The sequence below is a fragment of the Macrosteles quadrilineatus genome, unplaced genomic scaffold (assembly GCF_028750875.1).
Source record: "Macrosteles quadrilineatus isolate MER2022 unplaced genomic scaffold, UCM_ALF_1.0 Scaffold_360__1_contigs__length_86940, whole genome shotgun sequence".
In the NCBI taxonomy this organism is placed as follows: domain Eukaryota; kingdom Metazoa; phylum Arthropoda; class Insecta; order Hemiptera; family Cicadellidae; genus Macrosteles; species Macrosteles quadrilineatus.
Window position 1 is genome coordinate 37,272 of NW_026542953.1, and position 25,051 is coordinate 62,322.

Here is a 25,051-nt window from a genome sequence, read left to right on the forward strand (position 1 = left end):
TGATTCTGAGCAATGTACAGACAAAACTCTAATTTTATTTATATATATAGATAATATGTGAAGCCGTATTTTGTTAACCCTACTCCTCAATTGTTTGTGGACCAATTTCAATGTTTAAGGTGTAAAAAGATTCGTCTCAATATGTAGTTTTTGCAATAAGGTTTTAGAACTTTAAAATGTCTACTCTTAAGGGCGTGAGACCCTCTCAAAGGTCGGGTTTTCCCCATAAGAAATACATAGAACTAACTTAAAAAATACCCCTGCCGCAGCAAACCTGCCGTCTAAGCAAATTTCCATTTGGCTGAATTGTTTTTCAATTGATCTATTTAAATAACATTAGGTTTAACGAGTACCTAGGTTTGCTGTTACAAGGAATCTAATAAAGTGTGTGTTTTAAGTAAAATAATTATTTATTGCTTAGTATAAAATGAATATATTTGCCAAGTTTGATCAAAAGATATCCATAAACAAGCAAACTACAACATTTTACAAGACACATGAAATACACAAAAAATATTTAAATAACACGAATTGCGTCATGACGCAACATCCACCGGCGCCTGTCTCGTGTGTTCGTCACTTGGCCAAGTTTGTAAATTTGTGTTATTTAAATATTTTTTGTGTATTTCGTGTGTATAGACATATTTATTTCGACAAGTTCATCTATGAATGAATGCTGTTTTATCTAACGTTCTACCAACAACCTGAAGATGTACCCTAGCGGTATGAAACAGCTGTAGTTGCACTAACTACACACGGATCGTTTGACGCAAAAAGGTAACATTAACTATTTTTATATTTAAATTAATTATAAGTAGTGAGACTTTTTATTTATTTTTCATACTATTGAATGTACATCATAACAAACCACAAGAAAAGAGGTCTGACTAATGTTTTTAAGAGAAAGGTTAAACATTTTGTTGGTGTAATTTCAATACATAAGAATTTATATTGATACTATTTATTGATACAGAGGTAATAACAACCTTCTATTTCAAGGAAGTCCCCAATGGCTAGAGTGCTGCAAAATTGCTCCCTAATTGTATGGGACTAATGCACCATGCATGGTTCACAAAGTCACCATTGAAGCATTGGACGAAACCATAGATAAAACAACAGTGTAGGAGTATACTCCTCTTGAGGAGTATGTATTTTATCTATGACAAAACATTGAAATATATTAGAAACAGCAAATAACCCCTATGGGGGAGGAACTGTGATGTTTTCTGGTGACTTTAGACAAACTCTGCCGGTTGTGGTGCTGACGAGATCAATTCATCTCTGAATCGATCCACATTGTGGCCAACCGTAGGATACCTCTCACTCACACATTAAATATGAGAGCTGTTTCCCTGTTTGCATTGATCAACGTGGAGCTGAGGATTCAAATGAAGGTTATAGACCAGACGGAACATTAGACAATATATAAATAGGATAATAACCACATCTCCTTCACTTGGTGTTGTCAGATCACACGAAAAACTGATAACCAGTTTATTTCCAGAAGTTCATGAACTACTTACATGGATAATGCTTGGCTCTGTGATTGTGCAATTCTGACACCTAAAAACGAGTAAGCAACGCAGATAAACATTTAGACGATAGCTCTCTTCCACGTTAAAGAACGTACGTATAAATCAGTGAACACCGTCCTGAGAGAAGACGATGCTGTAAACTACCCGACAGAGTTTCTCCGTTTCTCGACTCAGTATCAGCACCCAGTTTGCCTGCCTATGAGCTCACCCTGAAGGTTGGAGCTCCAGTGATGCTGCTAAGAAACTTACATCCAGCAAAATTGTGTAATGGAATGCGTCTTCGAATTCATTGTCTCCAGTGATACATCATTTTAGCAGACATTTTCACAGGTTGTGGTGTTGGGGAATTGGTATTTATCCCGATAATTCCATTAATTCCTAGAAACTATACCCGTTAAGAGTTCAAGTGGCTACAGTTCCCCATCACAGTTTGAAATCACAAGACCAGATGTTGCCCACAGCCAGGGCGGAACTGAGCGGATCAGCCAAGACTCTTGCTCCGGGGTGGTACACGGCCGCCTTTAACTCCAAGCCGCGGCCTGGGGCCCATTTCATAATAAAGTTACAAGTTACAACTTTTGGGTACACTTCCATAATTATCTGTTGGTACAAACAACCGAATGAGAATAACGATCGATAGATTGATTATTCGATAATTTGTTTGGTTAGTTAAGTAAGGTTAACCTTACCTAGCTAACCAAATGATATATCGAATAATCAATATTACTCATTCGGTTGTTTGTGCCAACAGATATGGAAGTGTACCCCAACTTTTTTACATTTTTCCTTCCACCATGGTTTTCAGCGTGTTTTCAGCAATAACAATAATTCATTTCATTCGTTTATTTCAACTGCACTGCATGGTTCGATTAATTGAGCGAAGCTCCTATACGTCGACTCTTATGCATTTCGTAATACGCAAACTCCTCCTAGACGGCTGAATCAATCGTTTTCAAATTTTGCATGGTGATAAAGACCATATCGGTGAGTGCCAACATCTATATGGCGTTAAAAAAGACTCTCAGGAATCCGCCCCACTAGGTCTCAAAGTTTCAATGTAATCCTTATGGAAGCAGTATTTTACACATAAACAAACAAAGACGTATGATCAGCTGTTGACTTTTGAATGCAGTAGATAAAGAAATAGCTGAGCATTATTCCACAGATATTAGAACATAAACCGTATGGATCATAAATATAATCAAATGACGACACTAGCTTGGGATCCGTGACGTAGGAAGTGGTTAAGGAAGTAGTAAATATGAGCAGTCTGGAGTGTGGGAACTGTTTGTGACGATTAGATTAAGGTATCTGCAATCCTAAAATGTCATGGGAAGGGAGGAAAACAGGTCCGCGACGTAGGAAGTGGTGAAGGTTAAAAGTTGTCAATGCGAGCTGTTCGGGGTATGGGATCTGTTTATTTCCATTGATTAAGGTATTTGCAATCCTATGATGCTATGAGAAGGGAGGGAAACAGGCCCGTGACGTAGGAAGTGGTGAAGGAAGTAGTAAAGGCAAGCAGTCCGGACTGTGGGAACTGTTTGTGATGATTAGATTGTATCTGCAATCATAAAATGCCATGGGAAGGGAGGAAAAAGGGTCTGCGACGTAGGAAGTGGTGAAGGAAGTAGTCAAGGCGAGCTGTCCGGAGTGTGGAAACTGTTTATGACGGTTAGATTAAGGTATCTACAATCCTAAAATGCTATGGGAAGGAAGGAAACAGGTCCGCGACATAGGAAGTGGTGAAGGAAGTAGTAAATGCGAGCTGTCCAGAGTGTGGGAACTGTTTATGACAATTAGATTAAGGTTTCTGCAATCCTAAAATACTATTGGAAGGGAAGGAAACAGATCCGTGACGTAGGAAGTGGTGAAGGAAGCAGTCAAGGCGAGCTGTACGGAGTGTGGAAACTGTTTATGACGATTAGATTAAGGTATCTACAATCCTAAAATGCTATGGGAAGGAAGGAAACAGGTCCGCGACGTAGGAAGTGGTGAAGGAAGTAGTCAAGGCGAGCTGTCCAGAGTGTGCTGGGAACTGTTTATGACGATTAGATTAAGGTATCTACAATCTTAAAATTCCACGGGAAGAGAGAGAGGGAAACAGGTCCGCGACGTAAGAAGAGGTGAATGAAGTAGTAAAGGCTAGCAGTGCAGAGTGTGGGGAATGTTTGTGGTAAATAGATTAACGTATCTAAAATACTAAAATGCTATGGAAAGTGATGAAAACAGGTCCACGATGTAGGAAGTGAATTAGGAAGCAGTAAAGTATGAGCATAGTGTGAGAACCGTCTGTAGCAGTTAGATTAATGTATCTTCAATCCTAAAATGCTATGAGAAGGCGAAGGAAACAGGAGGCCCCACGACGTAGGAAGTGGTAAAGGAAGTAGTAAACGCTGGCAGTGCAGAGTAGGGGAACCGTTTGGGCAGTTAGATAAATGTATCTAATACTTAAATGCTATGAGGTTGAGAAGGGAAGGAAAAAGGTCTATGACGTAGGAAATGGTGAAGGAAGTAGTAAGGCTTGCAGTGCAGAGTGTGGGAACTGTCTTTGGCAATTACATTAATATATGTATTTGCAATCCTAAAATGCTATGGGAAGAGAGGGAAACAGGCCCACGTGCCGATTGGAACTCCTAATATTTTAATACCGTAGGGGGTGGTGAAGGAAGTAGAAAAGGTGAGCAGTGTTGAGTGTGGGAATGGATTAATATCTGCAATGCTAAAATGCTATGGGAAGAGACTGTAGACTAGACTAAAATGATTAGAAGCAAGCATTGATACATATTTCGCACGATTACTAGAAAAATACCGGTATGGATCATAAACATAAACAAAAAGACGTTTTTGGCCCGAAAATAAACATAATTTAACATTGCTTAAATGGAACTGCCAAAACATATTATGTTCAATGCTATTAGCATTGACTTTATATCTACTGTACACACTAGACTTCCTATTCAAACGGCTCAGCCATAATGATCGGATCTGAGCCAGAATCGGTGGTTCAGTTAGTTGGTCTGACCCTCCGAAAGACAGCGCAGCGCTCGGTAGTCGGTCTTAGATTGTTTTTTCGTGTAGATATAAAGTCAATAGACTAACCGTCAATGCTATTGGTATAGGATTCGGGCCAACAACGTCATTTATGTTTATGATCCATACCGGTATTTTTCTAGTAATCGTGATATTTCGATACATGCAATCGTTTACAATAGAAATTTACAACTGAGTTGAACAGCTGATTTTTACTCCATAGAGGCTAAAAACGATTTTTACTCCCTAAAGAGTAAATACCCCCGCCACAGCAAACCTGCAGACTAAGCGAATTTCCATTTGACTGATTGGATTTACACTGAAATGTCTACTTACAAATATAACATTTATTCTTGATTTAAATAGAATTAGTTTAACAAGTACTTAGGTTTGCTGCATCAGGGAGGGTAAAACTGCTTTTTTTGTAAAATGTGAATAGTTAGTAAGAAATAAAAACATTTTCCAAATTTGATCAAGATATGTTCACAAACAAGCAAACTACAACAGTTTACTTATTCTCCATAAGAATAACATGGGAATTTTAAATTTAAAATTTTTTGGAATTTTCTCCTTAACCGTTAGGCGCATAATAACGCTTCAATATACTAAATTATTTGTTTTTTTAAGCTCTACAAAATGGTTTGGAAAGAAATTGCTAAATTTTATGTTTTTTGGGTCAAAAATGGGAAAAACCTATTTTTACCCCATAAAACCCCCCGTAAACCCCCGTTCCCATGGTCCGATCATGCTGGATCGCGAACTTGTTCGAATAAATGTACGTTTACACGTTTGTACCAAATTTCATCAAAATCGGATAATTTTTGCTCGAGTTATCGTGCTGACGGACACATATATATATATATATATATATATATATATATATATATATATATATATATATGAATTTGAACGGATGGTGTTTTTGGCCTCTAGGGACCTCAAAACGAAAATAAAAATCGGTCCCACGTCCAGGTCTTACCATGAGTACCACGGTAATAGCTTATTCCCTATATGGGAAATTCGCTAAAATGCCCGCAACGCATGCATTAAAAACTACTGTTTTTACTGCAGTATGAAAAAAACAATGTAATATCATGAACCCTAGCTTGATGACTCCGCTCAATTTTGTGGATGCCTCTGCGAACGCCACCCATTGAGATATAGGTTATATTATTATAGCTCAGTGACGCCACCTAGTATTTTCCGTGGGGTGTCATAGCTTATAATGTCATAGCTTATAATCGTGAATTTGTTCCATAGCTTATAATGTTGAAAATGTGGCATAGCTTATAATCAGTTATAAGCTATGCCACACTTTCACGAAAAATTATAAGCTATGCCACAATTTCTCTAAAACGTTATAAGGTATGACACATTTTCAGTTCCACAACTTATAATGGTCAAATAGTGGCGCAGCTTATAATTCCGATTCTGTTCTATAGCTTATAATCCTGATTTTGAGTCATACCTTATAATCCTGATTTTGGGGCATAGCTTATAATTGAAGAGAATGTTGCATTGTGGGAATGGCATCAGCTGCTCGCTTCAGTCAGGTCTACCATATATACGATATTTTATGGTAGGATACGATAATTATTGTAATTGACCGTACTGACAACTGCGATATCGTAATTTATAACCTAAACATTTATTCATTTAAATGTTTTAAACGATTTTTATACGAGAAATGGCAACAATTACATGCTATATACCATGAAAATGCAAGAAATATTTATAGTGAGAAGTTAAAAGATATGAAAATGAAGTGAAGGATAACGGCATTGAAAATTAATGAATCTTGTCAATAGTCCGGCTGGTGTTGACAGAAGATAAAGAAGAGGAACAATAATTATTAATAAATTGTAAACATCAAAAAATTCCAAAACTATTGAAGTGTTGAAATCCAGTAAGTTGTGTTTTAATCCAATCCTGTTCCTAGGCCTTGTTATTCAAAGTAACAAAATGCAGTAGGCTATTATTTGCTTGAGAGTTATTAGGTTAAGTTAAGTTAGTACGTACAGTTGCCTAGCCTACCTAAGCTGAAGGTAGCTGTGACTCAAGTTACAGATTTCCTGTGACAGGCCTTAACAATTAACTTAATAAAAATATCAGTGAATGTATTCAACGGCTGCACTTTATTTTACGTCCTACACTCATTCGAATGAAAATATCGATTATTAGATTGTTTCATTGGTTAGTTAGGTTAGGTTAACCTTACCTAACTAACCAAATGATATAACTTATCTAATAATCGATATATCGATCGATATTTTCATTCGAATGAGTGTAGGACGTAAAGTAAAGTGCAGCCCTTAAGTTTACGTCCTACACTCATTTGAATGAGTATTAAGTATTCGAGTAGGCCTATATTCGATATAAGTAGGCTATCAAGTTTGTATCATTTGTGTAACCTTAGAAATGGTAAGCGTGATAATACTGAGCCAAGAGATTTAACTTGGTTAGGCCTACAGTTTCTTAACTGTGCTACGCTAACTTAAGTTAATATATTTTATTGAACTACAGTATTGAATTAAAAATATTGATTAATAATAGATATTTTAAAATATACCTATCTAAGTTTATTATAAAATTAAATTATCATAACCTAACTTAACCAACCAAACTTGCTGATGGTGAAAAAATCGCATGTAGGTTTACTAATCGAATCGATAGTTTCAATAAAATTAGCGTAGCCCAGTTAAGAAACTGTACCCTTTAACTTATTCTACCATCAATACTGTTAATACTATTCAATGAAATGGCGACGATACATATTAGGTATTTTAAGCCAAGTATGAATGGAAATTTAGTAGTCTATAAAATAACTTACAATAGGCAACGTCACAAAACTTAAGTTAGGTTAATTTCACACAGTAAACAAGGCAGCAAACCATGCAGTTAACTTATGGCAAAAAAACATGTAGGCTATCTAAGAAAATGAAATTGTGACACATACCTGAGTACATGAATAAAATTACAAATTAGGCAAGTAGGCCTATGGGTCAACTTTTTTCATATTAGCCCACCATACTTACAATTGATTGTAATTGGCAAAGGCAAATATCCTTGTATTATGTTTCATAACCTAAAACAAATGAAAATTCGGTTTGAAGGTGTAAGGCGGGATAAATCTGAATGAGTTCGCGAACTAGCATGATCGGGCCATGGGACCGGGTTTTAATGAGTTCTATGCAGAGAAGGGGCCTAGGCCAAAAAATGGGGTTTTCTCATTTTTTACCCTTAAAACACAAAATTTATCAATTATTCTCTAGACCTTTCTAAAGAAATTTAAAAAAATAATATGTCATCTATGTATCGTGTTGTGTATAGTGGAGTCGTGGATTAGTTGTCCGCTTAACTGTGTGTGTGTAAGTGTTCGCATAAAAAACTCAAGCTAACCGTTGCACCTATAGTGTTAAAAAATTGCACGAATCTTAATTATGACACCAATGGAAAGAAACCATAAAATTTAGACGATTCCGTTTCCGTTCAGTAGTAATTATAAAACCCTCAAAATACATTTTTAAATTTGTCCCATAAGAATAACATTAGAAGCTACCTTCTTCTACTTTTTATTTGTTTATGTTTTGCGACCAACAAAAAGCTTGATTTATATTTTAAACTATATATATATATAGGCTATATTTATTTTTATAAATCAAACTTGAAAGCTTTATTTTATACTAAGCTATTAATGTTTTAATAAAAAACACACTTTATTAGTTCCACCTGGGTAATGACACTTGGGTCCGAGAGAACCAGTGGCCTTCGAGTTTTTAAGTTTTTATCTAAAAATCCAAATATTTGTACAAAGAAAATATGCCCTACCTTGAGCTATAGTTCTATATTCTGTTTTTACTTTTAACAAGAAGTAGGCCTGAATGATGTACACTGCCTATTTTTGTTCCAGGTAAATTTTCTTGTAAAGCTTGGAGCATTGCAAATGTTTGGTGTTAATGTATGAGAGTACTTCACATGTAAACAATATTGATGAAGTTGTCTGCTTATTTGGGGCCAAATAAGAAGGAGAGAAATTTTCTTGGAAAAGAATCGAAAGCAATAAAGATAAGTAAGTTTGGCTAAGTTATCAATATGATTAAAAAGCATTTTCAGTCCTTGTTTAACATTAACACGTTGACTGCTAACGCCGACTCTAGTCGGCGTCGCTAGCACTTCAATGTGGCGCGCGCCCACAAAAGTCGGCACCAGACCAACAGAAATATATTGAGTCAGTGTGAGCTTAGCCTCAGACGGAGACGTTATAATCGTTGCCAGCCTGCCAGCTTAGAATGCGAGCTTTACTTTGGTGTAGGTTGGTACTAAAATTTCCCGTAAAATCCTGTCTGGCAATGCTTTTGTTCCGGTTTCGGGGATTTTTTCTCTTCAACCCACATTACAAAGACACTGGATACAGATCCGTGCAGTGCTGCTACCTTTGGGTGTTTCAGTGAACTACATCCACTCTCGGGGTAACACAGCACAGTCACCACTGCTCTTTTGTGATTCGTCAGACTGAAATATTTGAATGCCAATTGCGTTCGCTGATTCGGTTGCGTGCCGGGGCTTCGCCCGCCACTGGGGAGCGCCTGTACGTTGTTTTCAGCAGTCATCGTGTTAACTTATGATGTGCTGTGGCGGTTAAGTTTTTATATTTGGAAAAAAATACAATTTAATCAACTTACAGCACTGTTCAAGTTTCAGAGTTACCTATAGTGACAGAATAATACAAGGCATGTTATTTAAGTAAGTACTGTTTTTAAATTTCTCCGTTTCAGTGCTGCGATTGGCATTTTGGACATTTGTGCTGTGTATGTGGATGTATTGGCAATCCTGCGCTGGAAATTCGGCAAAAATCGGCTGTGTTTACATCCGGTTTAGAGCATTCAAAACGGTGCCGCCAATTGAGACTGCCGTCACCTGTGAAGTTTGCGCTGTACCGGTAATTAGATTTTTAAGTGCTAAAGGTGTGAAAGCCATTTAAATTCATTGACAGATTAGTGAAGTGTATGGGGAGAAAATTATGAGTGGCGGAATTGTACCTACGCAGGTGGGTAAGGGCATTTAAAGATGGCCGCACCAACGTTCATGAGAAGCAACGCACAGGGTGGCCATCTATCAAATTGTCATGGTGATTTCCAGGATGTGAATCCGTTATCTTCGGAACCGGAGACTTACGCTGTACAACTACACCAGTCTAAATATGTGGAAAGATCAAGTTATTTGTTTATAGTTTATTGCCCCCACACAACTGGTAACAATAAAGTAGTTTCACATCTTTTTGTGGTAAAAAAATGTTAATACCAGCACAGAATTAAATTAGTTATTTTTCCCCAACACCCATTAAACCTTAGATACATCGATTGCTCATATGTAGGAGCTTGAACAAAAACGATCATACTAGTTTGATGAGACACCGTGCTTGTCAGATCATGTGAAATGAGAAAGGCTACTATCTATATATTAATTTGAAACTGTTTTTCTTTGTCATAGCTATTTTGAGAGAACGGCTGGGTGTAGAAACTCGGTAGAGGTGTCTAAAAAAAGGTCTTGGTCTGTAGATGAGCCATCAAAAGAGAAACATGGTGAATTCCCTTGGGGCTCTGCCCCAGTGGCCTTTAAATTCCCATCCCATGTTATTCTTATGGAGGAAAAAGGGGTTTTTGTCACAGCTAATTTAAGAGAACGGCTGGGCGTAGAAACTTGGTAGGGGTCTCTAAAGAAAGGTCTTGGTCTGCAGATGAGCCATCAAAAGAGGAACGAGGTAAATTCCCTTGTGGCTCTGCCCCAGAAGCCTTTAAAGTTGCCTCTTCAGATTTGTTTACATTACAACCATATGCATAATTCTACACTACTTTTTAATGAAACAGCTGTTAATATTTAAATTGTGATTTATTGAATCTGTCAAAATGAAGTACAGTATTTGCAATGGGTTTTTCTGATTTTAAATTGGATTTTCTTCTGCATCGTGTCATGTTTTGCAATATAATGTTCTATTACCAAATCAGTGAAAAATCCTAATATCACAGTAACACTTAAAATTATTTCTTTTGGAGTTAACTTATATCTATTGTATGGGTTGGTTTCTGCCTTTTTTACCACTTCTTGGAGATTGTACGTAGGTGATATTTGTTGGCATATTGCATCTGTAGACGAAACTTGGGTTGGTGTAATTATTACAATGGAAAAGAGCGAGAAATCCTGGACAATTTGATATAGGCTAAAAATAAAACTGAATTAACACTGTTCTACATTTCTTGAGCAATCATTGAAATAATCGATTTGCAAACAATGGAATCATAGAAAAAGTCATAATAGAACACAACCAAGTAGAAGAAATAGAAATAATTTTTTTCCATTAAAATCGTTGTCATAGACAACCTAATGCGGCTATAAGAGGGAAAAATTTGTAGAAAACACTAAAACAAACAAGATAAACTTTTTGATAAAAGATAAGATATTTACAAAAGATTTTGATTATATCTAACTGTTGTGTAGATCGTGAGTATTTCCATAATCTTTGAGTCGCCTGTAATGCTTTGCAATTGCTCGAATTCGAGCAACAGGTACACTAGTCTTACTAATGTTATAAATGTGAAAGTTTGTGTGTTTGTTTGTTCGTTTGTGTGTTTGAAGTTCAATCACGTGTTAATTACTGGATGGATTGGGCTCAAATTTGGCATGATGATAGCTCACATTCACGATTAACATAGGTATAGGCATATTTTTATCTCAAAAATCCTTTTGGGCTCCGCCTTAGTGGCTCTAGAGTTTCCCATGTTAACCTTATGAGTACTCATATTTAAATGGAATTAAAGAATTTAGTCAGCTGTTTCAACTAAAAAGGTTGGTTCTATGATATGCAAAGGCATTAAAAGTTATAAGATTTACAAACAGGATGCAGCACTATTATTTTTTTTTCATTTATGAAAACAGCTAATTTGAACTAAGCAGCAACAAAAAACTGTGATACACAATGATAACTGTCTGTTTACAGTTATGTTTATGTTTTTAATTTCACGAATAATTTGTGATATTTTGTGAATCTTTAATAATTAATTTTTTTCTTTTGTTTGGGTGAACTGGTAGAACATTATGGCTATGGTAGATGAGTAATACTATAGTCATAGACAATAGAGTAAATATAGACTGTCAAAGAAAGGTTTTGCGATCTGCCGCTAGAGCTTTTTGCCATTCGATATCAGTTATCGGTATTCGATTCAGTGTCGTCGTCGACTACTCGCCAGCTGTTACCAGCACTACCACTCTTGCAAACTAAATGATTACTAATCGCTATTGTTGTCTTCTGCAATCGCGTCAAAATCATGAACATCTACCGCGGCTGTGTAGACATCATCATTGAATGCCGTGGTCACGAAACGTCATCGTCGTCCTCGATTGCGGCAAAATTGTGAACATCTTCAGCGGCCGTATATACAATCGTCTTGCGCGATCGCAGAAAAGACGTGATCATTTTTCCCGGGGTCCGTGGTCACGAAAACGTCGTCTAGCACAGTCGCGGTTTAAGAACATCTCCCGCGGTCATGTAGACACATCATCGTCTTGCGCCATCACGGAAACGTGATCGTTGTCTAGCGCGATTGAGTAGCGGTAAATCATGAAATTTACCGACTTTGATATCAAAATAAAGACTAAATCCCAACTTTTCCAGACCATTTTGAAATTCAATACTAATACCGGTACCTGACTTTCCCGTTTTCCCCAACTACTAGACATCCTGGTTAAATTTAATTTTGACCTAGCAAATATAAAACAAAACCTTCCAATAAACCACTTCCTAAAATTATGGATTAATAAAGAAAAACTTTGAATCATTGTAATGAAACTACAAAACTATAACAAATATATGTTTAAAAAAATACAATAAAAGATTGGCATTTAAATTAATTTATTGCTTAATAATAAGTCAATAAACTCCAATTCTGGGGGATTCCTCCGAAGTTGGCAACACTACTCCCAACTACTAAGTTGTTATGGAAACGGTCGCTAGCGTTTGATGCTGCAGCGGTGTGCGCCGTAACTACACATTACCCCTGGCGGTCGGCGCCGTAATATACGCTAACCGCAGCACAGCTGGCCACTCTACTCCTGCCCAGTATGGTCAGACCAACTAGCATATGATTTTATATGATGAAGCCGTACTTGGGCTACCGCTGTATGGTTTCATCATGACATGTATTTCAATCATTCACTGGGTTATAATTTGTATGTATTTGAATGGATACATTTAATTCTTAATTGATAAAAGACTATGAAAACCGTTTAGTGCTCTTTGGTGTTCTATAGTGCTATGGTGGACACAAGAGCGTAATCTGATTTGGTTCTACAGTACTTTACTTTACTTTAATTTTAATAGTAGCCTGCTGTTAGCAGGTTTGTGCTGTGCTGGGCAAGTGTGTGCAATATCCATGGAAAAATTATGTTGAATCCTCTCACCTTGTGCAAGGATCCTTTAAGTCAATCTCAATTTCTCTTGCAGCAAAGTCCAGGACAAATTAACCACCAAGCTAACAAGACACCCCTTTCTCTATTTAGTTCTGATAACAATTTTGAGTTATTGTTTATTTGTTTCAGGATATCATGACAGAAGAATGCAGAAGGGTTGCTCAGCTATTAACTTCGCCTTATAATCTTTATTTATTTCAATTGTGTTGTAAGAAGTATTTTTTAAACAGTAAAACTTTCTCCAATTTATAGACTACCTATTATGATTCATTGTTGTGTTTTATTAAGGTCCCTACCCTTATCTAAGAAATATTTTATAAACCAAAATGTTTAATGCTGCTCGCCTATTATTCTTGATGAAATATTAAAATACACTCCATTATTGAGCCTAATCATATTGATTTTCACCTTTTAAAAAAGTAAGTAACACAACCAAGACCACCAGTCCTTAAATAAAAGTACTTCATAATTATCCCAGTAAGACATAGGCTAATGGATTTCCAAATTCCTCCCTAGGAGTTTATCTGCATCAGGACAACCAAATTTTAAGATTATTATATTTAAAGAATAGGCTTGCTAATACAAATATTATGTTTATTTATAACTTTTTTTCTTATTATCTGTACATAAAATTGATTAAAATATGTGAATGCGACTATTATTACTGGGGGGGAGGGGGCTCCACAACCATGTTTGCTCCGGGCGCTGCCAACCCTAGGGATACCCCTGATATTTACCTTAGGCCCCATTTATGCTCAAGTTTGGGTTGCAACTAAGGCTTGGTGTGTCGCCCAAAACAAGCGACAAGCAAAATTTAAATTTCATTCTTTAGTACCGAATGTGATGCAATAGTGATGGTCTAAACCAGAAATTTTGAATCTCAAAACCGAAAAAAATCAAATCCCGAATCTCGAATCTCAAAACCTAAACGCGAAACTTTTTTACTTAGCTGGTTACAAAGGTCAAGGTTACAAAAAATACACATAATCATAAAATGTTAAGTATGCAATCAAAACTGAAAGAGATCAATTCCTGACCATGACAAAACATAAATATGTGAATGTGACTGATAATCTTAAATCCCAAAAATATTTTTTTATAAACAACTAACAAAACAAATAATTAAACTTCTAACACCAACATAAACATGAATATTAAATTAATTAGAACATTTAGTGGTCAATATTTGTTTTTGCATTTAGTAAATATTGGAATGTGAAACTGAATTGTACCAGTTATAGTATTTAAGATACCTTTTGAAGTTCAGAATAAAATTTACTTAAAAATAAATTTAAGGCTTAAAAACAATAACAATGGCACAAAAAAATGTCAGTAGTTTCAAAAATAAAACTGCCAAAATCTTCAATTTCGAAACTTTTGAATCTTGAAACTTTGTGATCGAATCTCGAAACCGAAACTTTTCCGAAGTTTTCAGCTGATTAGACATAGGCGACTTACCCAACGGCCCTACGACGTGGTGGGGAAAGCTTCTAGCCAAGGGTCTGTCTCAGTGACCAGTGTGTCTCCAACCATCCTATGCGTGGGGTGAGTTGTGAAGTGGAGTCGTGCAAATCAATTTGTAGTTTGCTGTGTTAGTTGGCAAAAATTTAATTTTCAACAAACCCTAAAGCCTATAATTGCCACGCGTTTGGAATTAAATTAAGTTAGGAAAAACTCGTTTCATCCTCACCAACTTATACATACCGCTCCCAAAATTTCACGTCTTAGTTCAACCAAAATTCAATTTGTCCGCATTTTGGAAAAAAACTCATCCGTATTCTCTCTGATTCCAAGTGTTTTGTGTCTGACAACCTAGTAAGTAAGTAACTATATATTATTTATTGTATTAGTGTTATAATTACCTACTCTTAGTGGGTCGTACAAGCCGTTACATTTTATTTTATGTTTTGTCATTTCCTGTTCTTGAGCACATGTTTTCAGATTCAGATACTAATAAGTACATTTTGTATCCATTTTGATATAATTAATTGGTATTGATACATAGTCAGTGATTTATTTATTAAAATAAATCACATAACGCCTGAGTGCTTCTGCACACAGGCAGGTAAATTGTCAAAATATAATAATAGTATAGAATAAAAGCAACATAATAATAAATATAGTTATAAACATAATAGAATAAATTATTAACAGTATTGAACAGTGTATTGAAAAACAAGTATAAAATAAGTTAGGTTATTAGCAAAGTTTACAAATAAGTTATATCAATGTCTATAAGTTATGTTTACTACAATCAGACTGATAAAAAATCCTCAATTCTGTAACAACAATTGTCTAACAGGTAAGACAGTAAGAGTAACAGGAACTTTTTAAAAGACTAGATAACCCGTTGCTCGAAATCGAGCAAAAACTGAAACTTGCATTAAAAAATAAACAAAAAACATAAACAGGAAGACCTTAATCAAAGAGTCACTCTAAAATAATTTATATGACTGATTATAGAAATATAAAAATATTATGATGTTAAAAATATAAGAGTAATCTACAATATTTACATTTACATTCACTCTCATACTGCTTTGGTTATCTCTTATGTATAGTAGGCGGGTGCACTCTATGAGCACGTATATGTCAACCACGCACTGTAAAGTGAGCTTTTGACCTAATGTAGCTCAATTCCTCTCTTGACGCCAACCATCACTTCAATCAATCAATCAATGTTATTCTAGCATTGTTAAATTATTTCTTTAATGTGTTCTGTTTTAGGCGTGTTTAAATTAGGGGCCCCAACCCAAGTCTCCTGTTGGGAAAGGGAACATAAGAGGGTAAGCAAGTGTAGGGGAAATGAGTTAAATGTGTTAAGGGAAATGAGTTTGATTAAATGTCAACAGAGAGCGCCGCCTTCCAAACTTTAGCCCTTAAGTGTACTTAAGTTGTGCCCTTTCTTAATATTCTGAGACGTTTGCACATCTACGTGAAAATACCTTTAATTTGACACCTCAAACTTTAAAATCCATCAAGCCGTTATTGAGTTATGGCTGTGAAAAGAAAACTGCTTGCGTATTAATATATAGATTCTACCTCTCTCAGTGATAAAGGAAGCTTATTATACAGTTTGAGACCCATATAAAAAGTACTCTTTTCATAAGCAGCAGATTTATGTATGGGTTACTGCAACACAGAGCTCATGGGCCTAAAGCTGTATTGGGAGTTACTTCTTTTTTCTTCATAAATAGAAAAATGTTTTTTGACAAAGATTAAAGTGTTGAATATATACAAAGAGGGCACAGGTAAAATCTTCATTCTTTTAAACAAATTTCTACAAGATGTTCTTGGATTAACTTGTGCAATAACTCTTATAATTCTCTTTTGTATTTTAAATATTTTTTTACTGTCAGTGGCATTTCCCCAGAACTCAATACCATAGCCAATGTTAGAGTCCACAGATGATTATCTGAGTTTTTTCATCTATTAATTTTGAAAGCACTAAAGTAACGTGAAATGCTGCATTAAGCTTAGATTCCAATTGATTTATATGATCAGACCATGTTAGAGTTGAGTCTAATTTTATTCCTAAAAGGTTGCAAGATTGAATTTTACTTAATGTGTCTTCTAACGGGTTATAGTCAATCTGTCTTATTTTATGCTATTAGAATGGAAGTTCACACAATATGTTTCATTTCTGTTAAGTTTAAGATTATTGGCCAGAAACCATTCAGTTATAAGATCAAGATCATTTTTAATTTCAATTTTTAAAATATCAGGGTTTTTATTTTTTAATACTGCAGTAGTATCATCAGCATACATTACCAATTTTGACTTAAGATTTTGTTTCAAGAGGTCATCAACATAAATAAAAAACAACAACGGACCCATTATTGAACCCTGGGGAACACCTTCAGTGACATTTTTGAAGCCTTAATTCAGTTGAACATTTTGTTTTCTACCCCACAAGTACGACTCCACCAAATCATAAGCTTTTTGTCTAATTCCATAAAACTGAAGTTTGTGCAATAAAATATTGTGAATAAAATATTTGCAATGACGATTATAATACAAACATTTTAATAAAATTACGTAAATTTTATCATAAATAATTGAACATTTATTTATTTCTTAGAATAATAATAATATCAAGGCAAATGTTCTGGCGCAGTGATTCAGAAAAGTAGTTTTTTAGATCCATCCTTAAAGTCTTAAGTATTTTCAATTGTAACATCCAGGGTTTGAATACTGAGATTAAAATCGATGAGTTATATTTACTATTTCAATCAATGAAAATCAAACCGATATTTGTTTGTATTTCTGAGCACTGGTTAAATAATCACAATGCATTTATTATGGAAAACTTGTAGCGTCAGCTGATGACGTTGTCATAGCAACGCATTAAGTTAGTCTGATCTTTGTTTTTCTACAGGAATGTACACACAATTTAACTCTTATTAAAATACTTTTCTATTACTTATTTGGTCATAATTTTATTCTATGTACACGAACAACCACGACCAAAATGGTGACCCCGACTACAACCGTTATCTAAAGACTTATTTTCTTTGAAGAGTTTAAATCTTTTGTGTTTCCTCCTTCGAACGATGTCATTAGAAGACCTGCAGACTCAACTCGCCGAACTTAGAACTGCGAATGAAGAACTGCGTCAACGGATTGGACAACCCAGCACTTCTCAAAACATGTCTGTGAACAGAGTAGCCGTCAAACTTCCGCCCTTTTGGCCTGAAAGACCAAGTCTGTGGTTCTGTCAAGTTGACTCGCAATTTCTTATATCTGGAATTACCAACGACGACACCAAGTTTCACTACGTGGTCTCGCAATTGGACACAGGAATTGCTGCTGAAGTCGAAGACATCATAACAAACCCTCCTCAAGGCGACAAATACGGACATCTAAAAAAGAAACTGATTGAACGCCTCTCTGCATCCGAAGAGCAACGTGTGCGGCGGCTGCTGAGTGAAGAGGACCTTGGAGACCGCAAGCCTTCTCAGTTTTTGAGGCATCTTAGGTCTCTTGCGGGCTCGACTCCCCTTCAAGACAACATGCTTCGTCAACTGTGGCTCAGACGACTCCCTCCTCATTCACAAGCCATATTGACTACGCAACTTGAGCTCTCCTTGGACAAACTGGCAGAACTGGCTGATAAGATCATGGAGGTAGCTGACATTCCTTCAACACCTGGTATTTGTGAAGTCTCTTCAGGTAACGCTTCTTTATTAAATGCAATAGAATCCCTCTCTAAACAAGTTCAAGCATTATCAGAAACCAGAGTACGAGATACACAGGTGAGACCTAGGGGTCGTTCCCAGTCTCGTGGTGGATCAGGAAACGAACCTAATCCCTCTAAGAACTGGTGCTGGTACCATAGAAAATTCAAAAACAATGCTACCAAATGTCTTTCTCCGTGCTCTTTTCAGGGAAACCTCAGCAACAATCCGTAGAGGCCGCAACGGATTGTTCAAATGCTGGCGGCCGTCTCTTTGTGATGGACAGAAATTCACGAACTAGGTTCCTTATCGACACCGGGTCTGATGTGTCGTGTTTTCCTAAACGCCTTATCAAATATAAACGTTTTCCTACTAGCTATTCACTAAGTGCTGCCAATAACAGTGAAATAAAGACTTATGGTACCATGCCTCTCACCCTTAATTTAGGCCTTAGACGTAATTTCCCTTGGAGTCTAGTGGTAGCGGATGTTTCAATACCTATATTAGGTTCAGACTTCCTTTCACACTATCACTTATTACCCGATTGCAAAATGAAATGTTTGGTTGACAAGAAAACGGGATTGAATGCCGAGGGAATAGTTTCTAACAACAATCAAACTAGTATTAAAGTTATATCTTTCTCTTCGCCATTGGCAGAAGTTTTTTCTGAATTCCCTGATATTATTCGTCCTCCAGGCTTACCTCGTGCTGTGAAACATAAAACAGTTCATCATATAAATGTTACACCTGGTCCTCCTGTTGTCGACCACGTCGCTTACATCCTCAAAAATTGAAAGCTGCCCGGAAAGAATTTGAGGAGATGGTTAAGCTTGGTTTTGCTCGACCCTCTGAAAGCCCCTGGTCCTCACCTTTGCACATGGTGCCTAAAGGTGAAAATGGATGGCGTCCTTGCGGTGATTACCGCGCTTTAAATGCTCGTACTGTTCCTGACAGATACCCTGTACCACATATTCAGGATTTCTCGTTCAATTTAGCAGGCTGTACGCATTTCTCTGCCATTGATTTGACCAAGGCTTACCACCAAATTCCCGTCCACGAAGATGACATCCAAAAAACAGCAATCACCACTCCATTTGGTTTGTTTGAATTTCCATTCATGACTTTTGGCTTACGCAACGCGGGTCAAACATTTCAAAGATTCATAGATGAAGTTATTCACGGCCTTGATTTTTGTTATGCATATATTGACGACATTTTAGTATTTTCCCAGTCTGAAGAAATACATAAAGAACACCTAAGAATGTTGTTTGAACGACTTTCTGACTATGGAGTAGTTGTAAATCCATCTAAATGTGTAATTGGTGTACCAGAAGTTAAATTTTTAGGTTACTTAGTCTCATCTGCTGGGACACGTCCACCTCAGGAGAGAGTCACTGCTCTACAAGACTACCAGTTACCTCAGACAATGCGTGGTCTTCGCAGATTCTTGGGAATTATGAACTTTTATCGTAGGTTTCTGCCAAAGGCCGCTGAATTTCAAGCACCTCTGCACTCCCTACTTAGTGACGCTGATTCAAAAGGTTCCCTCCCTGTGCCCTGGACTCCAGAGACAGAAGAAGCTTTCCAAGCATGCAAGGCTAGCTTATCATCAGCAACACTATTGTTTCATCCTAAACCTGATGCTCCTCTTGGTCTCTTTACAGACGCCTCTGGAGTAAGTGTAGGTGCTTGCCTCCAACAGTTTGTCGATGACTCTTGGCAACCACTAGGTTTTTTCTCCAAGAAACTATCATCCAAACAGTGCATCTGGCCTGCATACTACAGAGAACTCCTCGCTATTTATGAAGCTGTGCAGCATTTCCGTCATCTCTTGGAAACAACTTCTTTCACTATATTCACAGATCATAAACCACTTATTTATGCCTTTCAACAGCGCCGTGACAAGTTGCCTCCAGCTCAGTTACGCCAACTTTCATTTATCTCTGAGTTTTCGACAGACATAAAGCACATCAGTGGTTCACAAAATATAGTTGCTGATGCTTTGTCACGTGTTGAAGCCATTTCAACTGTTTTAGATCATGAATCCTTAGCCAAGTCACAAGAGTCAGACGAAGAACTTCAAAATCTCATTTCAGAAAGTACTACATCTCTTAGATTGGAGAAAGTTCCGATTCCTGGAACCCATTTGAGCCTTATCTGTGACACCTCAACAGGAACTCCTAGACCCTTTGTGCCATCAGAACTGCGACGTAGAGTTTTCGACCAGTTCCACAAGCTGAGTCATCCTGGAATACGTGCCACAACAAAACTTATCTGCGATCGTTTTGTCTGGCCTTCCATTCGTAAGGATTGCCACAAATGGACTCAATCTTGCCTCTCATGCCAAAGATCTAAGATAACTAGACATGTTTCTACTCCCCTTGGTGATTTTCATACACCTACAGAACGTTTTTCTCATGTCCACATTGACCTAATTGGCCCACTTCCCTTATCAAAATCTTCTAGGTACTGTCTAACTATCATAGATAGATTTACTCGTTGGCCTGAAATTTGTCCTATTGATCAAATAACTGCCGAATCTGTTACTGGAGCGTTTGTCTCTACTTGGATAGCTCGATTTGGATGCCCACAAAAGTTGACATGTGATCGCGGATCCCAGTTCACATCGACTTTGTTTAAAGACCTAGCACGACAGTTGGGCATAAAGCTCCAGTTCACTACCAGCTGGCATCCACAAGCCAACGGTATGATTGAAAGACTCCACCGCCAGTTGAAAGCTGCTATAATGGCTCACAGCAAAGCAGACTGGACCGAAGTACTGCCGTTTGTCCTTCTCGGAATAAGATCTGCCTTCAAGGAGGACATCACTGCTTCATCAGCTGAACTGGTGTACGGAGAACCACTGCGTCTTCCGGGAGAGTTTTTCGTAATACCTTCCCACGAGAGCAACGAGCCACAAGAATTGGTATCAGGGCTGCGTAAGCATATGAATCGACTAAGACCTACACCCGCATCACGCCACATTAAACCAGAGTCGTTTGTGTTCAAGAACCTCAATACTTGTGACTTTGTATTCCTCCGACAAGACAGCTTAAGAAAATCTTTACAGGCTCCATATTCTGGTCCTTTCCTTACAAGGTCATATGCCGTGACGAAAAGACAATTACCATCATTGTAAGAGGCCAAGAAACTAAGGTATCTTTGGACAGGGTCAAGCCAGCCTATATTATTGCAGATGAAAGTCCTATTCCTGAGCCCACGAAACGTTTGGTGCCGACTGGACAAGCAGAGGAATCCTCAAAACTACCACCATCTTGTCAAACTCCATCTACGAATTCTTATACAACTCGTTCTGGAAGACAAATCCGACCACGGGTTACTTTTCAAAATGATGTATAGATTCCTTTTCTCCGTGGGGGGCTGGTGTAGCGTCAGCTGATGACGTTGTCATAGCAACGCATTAAGTTAGTCTGATCTTTGTTTTTCTACAGGTATGTACACACAATTTAACTCTTATTAAAATACTTTTCTATTACTTATTTGGTCATAATTTTATTCTATGTACACGAACAACCACGACCAAAAACTTAGCAAACTACAAGCTTTCTTCTAAATTTATTAGAGAAAATCAAACAAGAGGTGGAGTCTGCATACTGTCTTACAGCACAATTGAAGCCATAGAAAAACATGACATTTGCAAATTTTCCATACAATCTGTTTTGGAGTGTTGTGCAGTTGAAGCCTCACTAGCTAAACCTGTCTTGGTAGTGTGTATATACAGACCACCACACAATGATACAACAACTTTAAAGAAATTCTTTAATATTCTAAATTCTTTGCTTTCTCATATTGTTAAAAAATATTCTAAGTAGGCTACAGTATATTTTTATGTGGAGATTTTAATTTTGATTTGTTCAAAAAAGAACCTCACACAGTGCATTTCAAATCCCTGATGGAATCTTACAGCATGTTTGCTATTATTTTACAACCCACTAGGATTACTAATGTTTCTAAAACCTGTATAGATAACGTGTTTACTAATGTAGCTTTAGACAGTTGTCAAACTTTTGTTGTAGATACTGACATCTCTGACCACACTTATCAGATTTTATCGACTAATATTAATTATAAAGTAAATAAAAAAAAACTGAGACCAAAAAGCGATGTTTTAAGAAAGAAAACATGTTAAAATTCCAAGATTCAATCAGTAATGAAAATTGGGATTCTTTATGCTGCGCTAAAATCTCTGATCCTAACACTGCTTATAAACATTTTCTTGGTATATTCATGTATCATTATGAATTGGCATTTCCCTTGGTAAATACAAAGAGCAAGGAGATAACAACAAAAAGCTGGCTAACAAAAGGCATTATAATAGCAAGTAGGAAAAAGAGAGAACTACATAAGTTGAGAAATTATCAAATGATGTCAACTTTATCCAATATGTTAGATCTTATAAACTAATTTAAAAAAAGGTTGTACAGTGTGCTAAAATGAAGTTTAATAATAAAATAATTAGTTGTGCAGAGAACAAAACTACAGTTGCTTGGTCAATTGTCAAGGAGGAAACTGGTAACAGGAAGCAGGATTTTAATTTTAATTTAAACGAAAACCAGAAATCAAATAAAATAATAAAAGACCCAAAAGTAATTGCAGACCTTTTTAATGATCTTTTCTTGCACACCAGTGAACAGCTTAATCTAATGGGAAATATGGATAAAGTGAATAAATATTTAACTAATGCTGGTACAAATTGTACTGACTTCTTAGATTGTTTTAAATTAACTACCTCAAGTGAGATTAGGTCCATAATTAGTGAATTGAAAAATTCCAGATCTTCAGGATGGGATGGCATTCCCTCTTTTATTTTAAAAATTTGTAAAAGCAGCATTAATGAGCCATTGTCATACATCATCAACATTTCTATTAATTAAGGCATATTTCCAGATTTACTGAAATATAGTATTGTTCGTCCAATCTACAAAAAAGGAGATAAAACACAGCTTGAGAATTTCAGACCAATATCCTTATTGCCAGTTTTCTCCAAGGTTTATGAAAAATTAATCTGTAATAGACTAGTATCATATCTTGAAACCATCAACATTCCTTGTAGTAATCAGTTTGGATTTAAAAGGGGTTGTAACACTTCAGATGCTCTCTTTGAGGTCTTGAATTACATAGCAAGTGCCGTTGATGGATCACAGTATGCCATTGGCATTTTCTGTGATTTGTCAAGGGCATTTGACTGTGTCAATCACAATATTTTATTGCACAAACTTCAGTTTTATGGAATTAGACAAAAAACTTATGATTTGGTGGAGTCGTACTTGTGGGGTAGAAAACAAAAAGTTAATATGTTTTGATCATAGATCAAACATTAAGCCCCTTAGAAGATTTGTCATCCTTGGTTGAAAAGCCGAAGGCAATTTTATTGATATTCTATGCCGACTGTAGAGGTTGTGTTTTTTTTACAATATGTTTCTTGATTGTTATTTCAGTTATTTAAAACCTAATTTGACCAAATAAAACTATCTAATCATAAAAAATAACTGGTCTCCTAGTTATCTAACCAAACCGTAAAGCACAAATCTTAAAATTACCCTAATATAATAGAAACAATATTTCGTTTACACTAGTGATCAGTGTCGACATACATGAACTAGACACGAAAAACAAGCTTCAAAATCAACAATGGGATGATAAGTCTACTTATGTTGCATAGTCTACGGTTTTATCTATGAAAAAATATTTTTACACCGGTATTACACAATATTACAAAATAAATATTATACAATAGTTATCATGCATAGCATAAATAAGCAACACGATCAACATCAAGCTTATGATAATATATTTCAGCTTACGTAATTAAAGTAAAACAGCAGATACAAAAAGTTATTCTATTATTCAACAAATAACCATTTCATATATAGGCTACATCTATTACATATGTCGTCCAGGAGTAGAAAAAAATTGAAATACTTTTGGTTTTGCTACGTTGGCTGCACTTAACGCAACTTCTTATTGCCGAGTAGCGGCTGCTAGTCCATACGATAATTTGAGGACCATTGCACGATAATTTTTTGGTCTACTCAGACTCAGGATCGATCAGCTGTCCCATCCGCTATGACGTAATTCCCGCGCGTTATAAGCTATGCCACGTTTTTAAAATTATAAGCTATAGAACAAACGAGATATTATAAGCTGCAGCACATTTGAGCTATGCCATTATAAGTTATGCCACATTTTAAGAAAACCGTTATAAGCTATGCCTCATTTCTACGATTATAAGCTATGGAACAGTTTAAATTTTCCATTATAAGCTATGCCACATTTTCAAGATTATAAGCTATGCAACAAATTCGCAATTATAAGCTATGACATTATAAGCTATGACATCGTACCATAGATAAAATAATATTCAACGACTTTCATATAGTATAATGTAAAACTCATAAATCTTTGATGGGCTACATGGTGTTTCAACACTGTTTCAAGTTACCCCACATCTGACATCAAAGAGAAAAAAAATTGAAAAAAATGAAAAAAACAAGAATTGGCAGAAAATCTTCTGCTTCATTCTGTGTAGTAATAATTGAGGTTATGTTGTGACCTTGGTTAGTCTGATTAAAATTTTTGATTAAGGCTACAGTTAAGAAGTTTTCAGACCTATAAATTTTGTTCAAACTTTTAATTCCAATTAATGTTATAAATTAGAGTATATACCTATTTTTAAAAGGTCATCTATTAACATAATCTTAATAGTCATCTAATTACGCATTAAATCCTCTATTGTATAGCAATGAATCAGGCAGAGATTATTAATACCAACACAAATGAAAAAACAGTACCAAACCATTTCAAGTTACCCCACCATTTCAAGTA

General features: G+C 36.2%; 1 protein-coding gene and 1 long non-coding RNA gene across 4 annotated transcripts; both read left to right on the forward strand.

Annotated features, from left to right (window-relative positions):
* The first annotated feature begins 6,194 nt into the window (after nt 1–6,194).
* Nucleotides 6,195–13,298, forward strand: LOC128982467 (uncharacterized). Of its 3 annotated transcripts, none has more exons than XR_008489674.1 (3): nt 6,195–6,427; nt 8,476–8,634; nt 13,158–13,298. It is a non-coding gene; the product is annotated as an uncharacterized LOC128982467 (long non-coding RNA). The 3 variants fall into 3 exon arrangements; XR_008489673.1 differs by having other exon boundaries at nt 6,423–6,471; XR_008489672.1 differs by lacking the exon at nt 6,195–6,427 and adding an exon at nt 6,804–6,986.
* A 4,283-nt stretch (nt 13,299–17,581) lies between these two features.
* Nucleotides 17,582–18,912, forward strand: LOC128982465 (uncharacterized). The gene has a single exon (XM_054401425.1). The coding sequence runs from the start codon at nt 17,582–17,584 to the stop codon at nt 18,437–18,439; it is 858 nt and encodes a 285-aa protein (XP_054257400.1). The 3' UTR covers nt 18,440–18,912.
* Nucleotides 18,913–25,051: the final 6,139 nt, after the last annotated feature.